Source organism: Carica papaya, chromosome 2, assembly GCF_054855325.1.
Source record: "Carica papaya isolate Zhongbai chromosome 2, ASM5485532v1, whole genome shotgun sequence".
Classification (NCBI taxonomy): domain Eukaryota; kingdom Viridiplantae; phylum Streptophyta; class Magnoliopsida; order Brassicales; family Caricaceae; genus Carica; species Carica papaya.
In genome coordinates, this window is record NC_142310.1 from 6,626,724 (window position 1) to 6,637,492 (window position 10,769).

General features: G+C 33.9%; 2 protein-coding genes across 2 annotated transcripts; one reads left to right on the top strand and one right to left on the bottom strand.

Moving 5' to 3' along the window:
• The first annotated feature begins 1,005 nt into the window (after positions 1-1,005).
• On the top strand, positions 1,006-5,291 carry GSTL2 (glutathione transferase lambda 2). The gene is made up of 9 exons (XM_022054569.2): positions 1,006-1,393; positions 1,714-1,788; positions 1,963-2,023; positions 3,134-3,220; positions 3,858-3,956; positions 4,058-4,157; positions 4,247-4,323; positions 4,449-4,556; positions 4,931-5,291. Exons 1-9 carry the CDS (start codon positions 1,149-1,151, stop codon positions 5,018-5,020), a joined length of 942 nt encoding a protein of 313 aa, XP_021910261.1. The 5' UTR covers positions 1,006-1,148; the 3' UTR covers positions 5,021-5,291.
• Positions 5,292-5,586: 295 nt separating this feature from the next.
• On the bottom strand, positions 5,587-9,238 carry PGPS2 (phosphatidylglycerolphosphate synthase 2). Its single transcript, XM_088212992.1, has 7 exons — positions 8,541-9,238; positions 7,404-7,501; positions 7,237-7,287; positions 7,022-7,135; positions 6,774-6,830; positions 6,563-6,648; positions 5,587-6,248 (listed from the first exon to the last, which is right to left on the bottom strand). The coding sequence occupies exons 1-7, from the start codon at positions 9,103-9,105 to the stop codon at positions 6,128-6,130; spliced, it is 1,092 nt and encodes a 363-aa protein (XP_088069118.1). The 5' UTR covers positions 9,106-9,238; the 3' UTR covers positions 5,587-6,127.
• Between the last annotated feature and the right edge of the window lie 1,531 nt (positions 9,239-10,769).

Genomic DNA, 10,769 nt, shown 5'->3' on the forward strand with positions numbered 1-10,769 from the left:
CCGAGAAAAGGAAAGTGTAGGAGCTATTAGTGTGACAACTTATCCTAGGCATTACTATTGAAGTACACGCTGTTTTATTGTAAAATATTATGTTAGAGCCCCCAGAAATACTTCTTTACTGTAAAATATTCAGTTTGAGGCGTAGTGGTTGCTCTTCCGAGTAAAACTTGTCACTACATCTCTAATGAACTGCGAGCAATCTTGTTTAGCTATGAACCGTGACCTCTAGGGTTTCACGTGGTTTACTTCTCTAGTTCATCCTAATCTCCTTTCAGCACAACAGTGGGTGTGTGTGTGTGTGTGTGCATGGGCATGTGTAAATATCAGTACGGGTTAGGGAGGGCTGCTGAAGTAGAGCGAACACACAGATTCTCCTCAAGGTGGCTAAACCTTCTCTTGAGTATTTCCTGGTTAACTAACTTCCTTGGAGTAGTAGATGTTCATTTGTGGCCGATATCTGCTGTCCATTTGGTGTTTGTGAATTTTTTTTTTTTTTTTGAAGAAATGTTTGGCTGCGTTAGAATCACCTTCACATTTGATGCCTGTAGATACAGAAGCTCCGATAATGAAAATCTGAAGGTTTTGTTTTTGTTTTTTTCCATCTCTCTTTAACAAAATCATGTTCCTGTTTGCTGGATTTGATTTGCCGAAATGTCTTACAAATATTGTTTGCAAATTTGAGACAGTAATATAAATAAATAATTTGTAGTCATTAATTGAACTGCTTAATTTCTTTCATATTCCCATGAATTTTACATAACAAATCGGTTATTATAATAATATATTAATAAATGAAATTATTAATTTTATTAAATTAAATATTATAATTTTTAAATTAAATATAAAAATTTTAATAAGCAAACTACTATTTTATTTTGTTAGTACTCATCCTAAAAATATGTAATTAACCGGGCACAGTAATTAATCAAAACACTGAACGTGGACTTTTAAAAAGTCTTAATTGTTATAATTCTATTCTCCTAATGAAAGAGCAAAAATTTTCCCAAAATCATGGAACACGTGGCAGATCATGATCCATTCAGTCGCAGTTACAGTTGATCAAAATGACAACGAAGCTCAAGAAATTGCTAGTTTAACAGTCAATTTAGCCAAACGCGAAGGAGAAAAAGGAGTGGGGAAGGTTCAAAATGGAAGCTCTGAAAATTAGCTATGGTGTTACCAACGTGTCACTGCTGGCGTCTTCCAGAGATACTTCAATTTCTCTGTTTCCTTTTCTCTCCAAGAAAATTGGTTGTGTTTGTACTGTAAGATTCCCGAGAAATGGCAAATTCCTTCTTCGTGATAATAGGGTTACGTTACACGCACAATTCTTACGGTCCACAGTTAGCAGATATAAAGGAGCTACACGTGTATCAGCTACTTTGGAAACGGTGTATGTGGTAGCTTTTTCTGTTTGGTTGCTGGGGATTATGAAATAACCTGGGGACGGGAAAAACAAGTTCTTTTTATTGTTTATTGATTCCTGATTTTCTGGGATATAAAAACAACTTTACTGGAGGGTGTTTGGTGTTTTTGATTCAGTGAGTTGAGAGTTTCGAGTTTACAATTTTTTCCTTCGCTAAAATGGAAAGTGGAATGTAGTTAATTTCGAAATTTCGGTGTCATTGTTCACTTTATCGATTTTCATGGAAACCCAACAAAGAATTGCGAAGATTGTGGGTAGGTTTTTAAAATCTTCTTCTCTGTATGCAGAAGCGCGGGAGAAATTTTACCACCACCTCTTGATTCATCTTCAGATCCTCCTCCACTCTTTGATGGAACAACAAGGTTGGAATTTTGATTTAATTTGCTCCTTTTTTTTTCTTTTTTGTTTACAATCACATCAAAATATAAAAGGATTAACTGCATATGATTGATCCGACGTCCATATTTTTCGTCTGTGTTTGTGTTTTATTTGAATTTCGACATATATTAAGTGCTTTCATTTTTGGTGTTTTAAAGGTTGTATATATCATATACGTGTCCCTACGCACAGCGTGTGTGGATTACTCGTAACTGTAAGGTTGTTTCAGCTTCTCTTCATGATTTGATGGCGTTATTGTTTCTGATTTTATGTCTCCCCTCTCTTTTTTTCAGTTAATTTGATTGCTTGCTTGCTGAGAAAAAACAAGGAAAGCTTATGAGAAGGGGGGTTGCACATGTATTCTTTCAACTCTGCTTGTCTGGTTTAGCAGTAGGCATAGGAGATGTTTTTCCTTCTTGATTCTTTAGGTGATTTGTGGAGATCCTGCCATTCATTCTTAAGTAGCCAAGAAGAAATGATTTTCTTTCTTGGATCTTTGGTGTGGAAATTTAAATAACAAAAGTTCCTTTTTCCTATTAGATTAACCTGAAGTTAGGAGAATTGATAATCTAATGAATAATTTGGTCTATATTTGAAGTAACTAGATTTTGTTTTAGAATTCATTTAGAAATTCATGGTTTGTTTCAATTATATGAGGGTGAAATTCCTTCCAAAATGATAAATTTTGACATTTAGAAAGTTGTAAGAAGATCGAGACAATGCACCCTGAAACTTCTACCAGTATTTGAAATGCACTTTTTCAATTTCACTTCAAATTCCTGAGGATGGTATATTTCATTGTTTTGAAAAGTATTTCTATCCTCCCCACTCAAAATAAGTGTAGATTTCTAAATAAGTTTACAAAGAAAGTTCATTTTTCCAAACATAGCCTTTAAGTGGAATGAAAACATGAGATTATGGGTTCAAAATGTCTTAACTAACCCCTCTGGTTGTCCACATGTTTGTTGCCCATAATTTGGCTTTCATTCATGCAAGGCATGCCTGTGCTCATGTGCTAAGTTTAGTATCTTGCTTTTACACAATAGAATGGGAGAATATATTGCAAATGAGGGGGTCATTTACTATTTGGTTAGTAGAATGATTTTATATTAAAAAAAAACTTTTAAAACAACTGTTAAGAAAATCGTCTGACATTTGGTTGATGAAGGTTTATGATTCATTCTTAACCAATAAAAATTTGTTATGCGCATTATCTCATATCTAAACTGGTGTGGTTAAAGCTTGAGGCATTTTCAATATTTTCAAACAAGCTCATCTTTTTCTTTTTCTTTTTCTTTTTTTCTTTTCTACAATGTTGTGGATGAGCAGGGTTTAGAGGATAAGATAAGATTAGTTCCAATTGATCTGCAAAACAGGCCTGCTTGGTATAAGGAGAATGTGAACCCAGCTAACAAGGTAATCTGACTTGGTACTTCAAATTTCTGGGCAATACATGCTATTTTGTGCTGTTTGATGCATTTCACAGAATTAACTAGCGAATGGGACAGATTATTCTAATGTTACATAACTAACTTTATATGATACATCTCTTAGTGAAAGATAAGATGAAATAGAGTTATTATGAAATAAAAAGCATGAGACAGTATGGAGATCTTAAAAAACACAATTAAAGTTTACTTTCATGGAATCAGAGAACCGAATTTGCAAATGCTTTTATCTGTTTAACTTCGTTGAGATGCCCAAACAATTAGAGAATTAAATGGACAGTTAATTTTTTTCAATGTAAAATATATATGGAATAATAAAATTGATCATTTTTAATTGACTTAAACCTTTGAAATATCTTGTCACTCAACCTAATTAAAGGTCATGAATTTCAACCTCGATAGCTTTTCTATATTACTCGTCATTTTTACAGCCCCAATAATTCGGCCTTTCCAGTAACCTTAACCTTTTAGGAGTTGATAACTTTGGAAGTCATTCATCCTTTGGAAATCATTCATCCTTGGATGATGAACAAAGAAATACAATGTTTAGTTATGTTTTCAGTGCTATTTCCTTCTTTTCACATTTTTATGTCCACTGTATGCAGGTGCCAGCCTTGGAACACAATAATGAAGTCAAGGGGGAGAGTCTTGACTTGATTAGATATGTTGATAGTCACTTTGAAGGGCCTTCACTTTTCCCTGATGTAAGATCTGGAAACTGATATACTGTTCGGCAGCTCAAGTAATTTTATCTGTCATACATAGACAAAATAAGTTAGTAAATAAATATTCCTCTGAATGGTAGGATCCTGTCAAGAAAGAATTTGCGGAAGAGCTGTTTTCATATACTGACACCTTTAATAAAGCTGTGGTTTCTTCGCTTAATGGAAAGATAAATGGAGCGAGTGAGTTGCTAGTTCTGTTTTGCTTTTTGTTTTCTGTTCGATTTAATCTGCAAATGTTAATATGTACTAATAGAGGTAAACTGAATCAGGTGATGCATTTGATCACATTGAAAAAGCTCTTTCCAAATTTGACGATGGGCCATTTCTTCTTGGTCAGTTCAGTCTGGTATGTGGAAATTTAGATTGTTATGACAAATTGCAACAAGTTGTTTCTTTCTCATCTTCTATTTGAAATTTTTTCTTTTTACTGCCGGAGATTATGGAAAATTTGTGTTGTGTTGTCATCTACAGGTGGATATAGCTTTTGCTCCATTCATTGAAAGATTTGAGCCTGTACTCCTGGATGTGAAGAACTATGACATTACCTCTGGCAGGCCTAAACTGACCGCTTGGATTGAGGTATAAATAAGAAAACTCTTCTATTTTTAGCGCTTATTTTGTTACGCATTCATCCAGTATACCTTTCGGCACATATGATGCCCTGCCTTGGTAAATTATTTTCAATTTATCTGCTAGTCACTGATTACAACTTGAAGGGTTAAGAGTTAGATTGGATATCTTACAAGCACATCATTGGAGTTTCTAATCTAGTAAGGATTTTATTTTTCTTTAGAACCATGCTAATGCAGTTTTCGGTCTGAGGTAGGTCTCAGCTGAGTGGCGTAGTTGAGTTCTTGAGTAATGATTTGTCTGTCTGGCAAGATTGCATAATCACGGAGTGATTTTATATATTTGTTTATTGCTTCGTGTAATGTTCTAATACTTGTGGGCAGGAAATGAACAAAATTGAGGCCTACAAACGCACACGTCATGATCCAAAAGAGCATGTTGAGAGGTACAGGAGACGGTTCTTGGGAAACTAGAAATTCACATCCCATGAAGTTCTCAGCTGGTTTTTAGAACTGCTGAAATGGCAGAGTCGAATTTTTTTTTTCCAACCTGCGCTCTTCAATAGGCTCTGCTCTGAATTCTGATTTTTCACTTTTATTCTCAACCAGAAGCTGAAGTCTGTAACTTACAACACTGTCACATCTCATCTCCGAGAATAATGTCTTGCATGTGTTCTTGTGTTTGCTCCTTGTAATTTGACGCTCTTCAACATAAATATCAGCAGTAGTCCACCAGATTTGACCAGCTTTGGCTGCATGATTTATATTTTTACTGATAGATGTTTACTTTGGATGTCAGAAATGCATAGTTTTAATTTGCTGTCTTGTTTGATTTAAGGGAATTAGGGAGCAAACTAACTATTATTTTATTGTGCAAAGAGAAATGGTTGGCTCTAGCTTAGAATCCACAGGCAAGTAAGCAGTGGCAAAGATCAGTCTCCCAGAAGTATGAAAACCCTAAAATTACTGGTATACTCAAAAACTATTCTTGCTCAAATTTAATTTTTTTTATACTAATAAATAAAAGAGGACATAGCGGCAGCATGAAATCATACAACTTATACTGAATATGAATGAAACTGCCGGTAACATTACGGCTGGTCACAAATCTACTACATTGGTGTTTAAATGGCTAAGCCTTTTAAAAACGATAAAAATACTTGGATTCCAAGAATAAGTTAAACTAAATGGCAAGAAAACCATAAATATGGCATATAATGAATTTCGGTTAGCCTCTCCAATCATCTGAGTGGGTGATTCAGCAAGCTCCAAATCTGTCCTTAATCTGACAGCTGCTACTAGTTCCGAGTAATAGTGAAGGTTTGGGGGGACAATTTTTGTTTGAACATTGTAAATCAAATCAATTCAAAGAATCAGTTTTCCTCAGCTAAACCAATTCAACTGAAATGAACTTCAATCTGCAGAATTAATCTGCTTGTCTGAAAATGTCTCCTCCAGTGCGTAACAATATATGCAGAAACACCATTCCTCCACCAAAATAAATCCACAGGTGTAAATGCAAGTGCATACGACCAAATAACAACGCTATACTCATCAATGAGCAGCAACAGGCCTAGCATGCTATTTCATCAGTACTTTCCATATCTTCCCCATATAAACAGCCAAAGACCATAAGGAAAGCCCTGCTGATGTATAAAGCAAAATAACACCAGAAGCTACAACAATTCCTGGCGCTCCAAGACTGCAAAAAAGTGAAGAATAAATGGGAAGAAAGAAGAAGGGAATCAATTAGAAGCTTTAAACAAAACTACATAGTGTTCTATTCTATGCCACTTAAGATTGTGGGCCATAGTGTCGGTAGTGCTTTGGAATGGACTGGGTCTCAAGACTCTGTCAGCAAAGAAGTTACTATCTCACAAGGATTATGTTAAGTATTAACAAGTAAATCTTTAAGTTACCAAGCAAAAGAAGTTATCAAACCATCATATTATTGGTCTGTGGACCAGATGGTTCCCCAATCCTTATCCTTACAGTATAACAGGGAAGAGAATGAACCTGCTGTCTCGGGTGGCAAGAAGGATGGTTAGTGCCATCATCTGTGTAGCAGTTTTCCATTTCCCCAAGTTATTCACTGCAACAGCCTGACAATAAATACCACTTTTGTGATGTCATTACAATTATAGTCAATCATTCATTCAGGAAAAGTAAAAAGAATAGGTAAAAGACAAAAGGAGCAAGATGATAAATTGGAAAGAAGATGACAAACCTCTAAAAGCTTAGCATTCTGAGAAGCAGCCCATTCTCTAACAGCAGACATGGTTATCTAATATAAGTTGTGAATTAAAATCCAAAAGATCAACAATAAATTATACGCTCAGCAAGAGGCCAAGGGCAAGTAAAAGGAATAAATCTCATATGAGCCAAGAACTTGATGACACATGGACAAACACTTAGGCAGAGAGAGATACTAGAGAATTACATGCAACCTGAGAAATACTTATCAAGATGTCTTACCTCCCTGCCAATTATGGCAACTGCAGGCACAGTCAGTAGCCATGGCACTTGTCCAAACATAGCAACCTCCAGAGGTCTAGTGCACAATAAAACCAATGTTGTGGCCACCATAAGCTGCATCCACAAAATCAAGAACTCTTCACTATCCCTAAACTTAAGCAGAGAATAGATATTAATTTAATTGATCCAAATCAATTAATAAAGTTCTTTTGTACCTTATCTGCTACAGGATCCAAAAATGCACCAAAGGCAGAGCTTAATCTCATCTGAAATTCATTTTAGATTTAAGGTTTCATTTACAGAAATGAAAAAGACCGAAAACTCAAAAAGCATGTATTGAGTAATCGTATGAGTAAGAAAAATAAGAAAAGAAAAGGCATACTTTTCTGGCAATATACCCATCAAGCCAGTCTGTAACTGCCGCAGCAATAAAAATACCTGTTGTAGCAGTTCTCCCCCACCAATTATCAACGTAAAAGGCTAGAAATTCAAACAAGCGAGTTATCACATTAAAGGCCTTCCCACAAATTAACAATAGGTAACTGCTGCATTACGGGCAGTGTAGTAAGCACATGAACAAAACCAGTCTTATTTCACTGTCGCGGGAGAGACTGGCCTAGTCAGCAACTGACTGAGCAGACAGATTGTCCTAATCTAATCTGTTTATATTCAGTTTTACTTTAAATTTATGTCAGTTTTTTTTGTGAGTGTTACTGGTTTTTTTACACAAGAATTTACAGTTAGTTATCTGTCGGTTTTATGTCTGAAATGCACTTATTTTATAAGCCGTAAAAGGTTACTCTGATTTGAACAGGATTTTATGCTGAGAACAATTTTCTTAAGTTCTTTAGCTCTTTTAAATATTTCGAGATTATTGGGTCCTCTTTTAATGAGCCCATACAATTATTCAAAATTTAAAATATGAAAAGAAGGAAGAAAATCCAGAAAGTGTTCATCTTCTTTGGGTTCTGATTTTTATTGTCTATAACAAAATTCCAGAGTAGGGACCTTTACAATCAACTAATCAACATTACAACATATCTGTCATGGCAGAAATGCATAACCAAATAGAAGAAAGCAATATAGCCTCATAGCCAATCAAAGACGGAATTAAATTCAATTATCCATGAGAAAGCACCACTATAAAGCCCCAAAATTGAGCATTGCAAAAGAGTACTTCTGTTTCTAGCAGAGCAACAATGCACCATGAAGTTCATCACACCCAAAAGTCTTCCCTTTCCTAAAGGGAAGTTGAATTCTATTTCTATTTTGATTTTAATCACAATCTCAAATCTCAAAGTTATAGTTCTTCATCACTAAAAGACGTCAAAACAACCCAGTTCATCTACAATTCAGTTTGAATTATACTGTTATCTTGAGAAAATGACAGCTAAATAAAATACCCTTCAAAATTCTGCAAAACGCCAATAAAAAATTCAGTTGAAATCGTCAAAATTGACGATTTAAACGAGGAAAAAACAATTCTATTATTAAAATAATAACACACAAAAAAACATACTGGCAATGAGAAGCGGAACGGCAGCTACACGGCCAAGCGTCAAAACAGTAGGCAGCGTGATGAATTTAGACGATGATTGCGATTGTTGTTCTTGCCGATGCTGCTGCATCTGCTGATCTTGACGATCGTCATCATCGTACCAATCGTCATGATCCGCCTTGACGCCGTTCTCTTGCCCCACACCCATAGCCACCACAATACCCGACCCCTCGGATCCGGATGCTTCAGCTTTGTTATTATCCGGCGAGACACTAGCGGAGGAGGGAGAAAAGGAGGAGAAACACTTGTGGCCACGAAACCTAAACCCTAGGAATTCACTTTTATTAACGGAGGGGGAGGCTCTAACGTACGCCAATTGAGAGGGGGGTGCGCGCGGGGTTATCATGCGCACCTTGCTGTTGCTGTTGTCGGAAGGTAAGAAAACTGTTTTGGGGGTCGAAACGGTGAGTTTAGGGATGGTGGCGGTTACGGTGGCGGCGGTGGTAGGTCCGATGGTGCGGACCCACTTGTACGGTTTGGCGTAGACTGACGACGCCGCGGCGATTGAAAGCTTTAGGCCTGACATGGGCGCTTTTCAACCGGAACCGCGCTGCAGTCGTTAGTTTATTGACTTCATATTTTTCTCCGTCAGTGAATGTTTGAGATTTTGATTTAGAATTTTAGCGGTGATTTTTTTCTATTAATTTCCAACATTTAAAAAAATATTTTACTAAACTTTTTCTTCTTTGCATGTTAATTTAGATATAATTTTATTCCTATTTCTGCCTAGTAATATTCACAATCAAATACTTAATTTATCATAAATTTATTAACTTTTTATATCAATTACTATTTTTTTAAAATATACAATTAAATTAAGTACCCAACTTTCAATCCACTATTTAATTTAGTCATTTTGTTAAATTTAAAACCTGATATTGTTGACTGTTTGACTGTTCTTCTGTCTTTTCTTAATTACCAAAAAAGTAAAATTCAAATTAAATATTAAATGAAATGTTTTTAGGCAAAAGAAAAAAAAAAAGGCAAGTTAATTTTATGTTTTGATGGAGGAAATGACGTGAAAGGTGTTATTAGAAAAGCAGTAAACACAAAACAAAATGACGTCACCCGAGTCTTTATCCACATTTGCATATATACATACATCTATTATATCATTACATAAATTTTTTTTTATACTACTTTCATCTTTCTTCAATAATGCAGGTTCGAGTTTTAATTCATTTAATACATTTACTTTAATTAAATAAGGCGTATATCTTTTTCTCAAAAAAATGTCAATAATTATATTTAGAAAAGTGTAATAATGGTCTTTCTTTTTTGTCAATAGAACGGTCATTTTGATTTTGACAAAGCACTAAACCTTTTCTTGTGGGTAGGTGTATATACCCACCCCACACACACACATATTTATACATATATATATATATATATAGAGAGAGAGAGAGAGTACTATCTTAAAAAAATGTAAATAAAAAAAGAAAGACACATACACTATTGGTCCCACTTGTTTGGGATCTTAAATGTATAACACCTATATTTTTATACAGTACAACATAAAATATACATATATTATCTTTATGTTAAATAAAAAATATAACTTCTAATTTTTAATTTATTAGATATATATATATATATATATATAAAGATTAAGTGTGCATAACACTAATTATTATTTTCGACAATTAGGCATGGTGAATTTTTTGTAGCATTGTTTTATTTTAACAAGATAAGAGGGTGATGAAGATCCATCATGGAGCCCACGAGAAGTAATTTTAATTTTCTTTTATTATATTTTTTTCATAAATTAAAAAATTTAATTGCCGACAATCGTAATCACTAATTACTTCCCAAATAGTTCGAAATTTATATTTTTAAATAAAAATTATATTATAATTTCAAATTAGTTCTATATCTAATTTAACTTAATATTTTTTTATGATTCATTTATTTACATAATATCTACTATTACAAAGTTAAATATATAATTTTACAAAATATAATATATTTTTTTTAATTTTAAACGGAACTCGTATAAAGAATTCTAAATTTTATAATACTAATTTTTTTTTTTCAAAATTTAATTTATGAAATATCATCATAAATATAATATCAATATGATAAACTTTAAATAAAAATGATATTAAAATTTTAAATCAATTATATATCTAATTTAATCTAGCAGTTTTAATAACTCAATCATTTATATTTTAAGATATTAATTATTATAAG

Bases quoted from the DNA above. Each gene is read 5' to 3' on its own strand.
- GSTL2 (XM_022054569.2), top strand. From the start codon at position 1,149: ATGGAAGCTCTGAAAATTAGCTATGGTGTTACCAACGTGTCACTGCTG. The intron at 1,789-1,962 runs GTTGGAATTTTG...GGTGTTTTAAAG, and splicing joins CTCTTTGATGGAACAACAAG to GTTGTATATATCATATACGT. The intron at 2,024-3,133 runs GTTGTTTCAGCT...GTGGATGAGCAG, and splicing joins GGATTACTCGTAACTGTAAG to GGTTTAGAGGATAAGATAAG.
- PGPS2 (XM_088212992.1), bottom strand. From the start codon at position 9,105: ATGTCAGGCCTAAAGCTTTCAATCGCCGCGGCGTCGTCAGTCTACGCC. The intron at 7,288-7,403 runs GTATGCCTTTTC...AATGAATTTCAG, and splicing joins ATGGGTATATTGCCAGAAAA to ATGAGATTAAGCTCTGCCTT. The intron at 6,831-7,021 runs GTAAGACATCTT...AACTTATATTAG, and splicing joins TTGCCATAATTGGCAGGGAG to ATAACCATGTCTGCTGTTAG.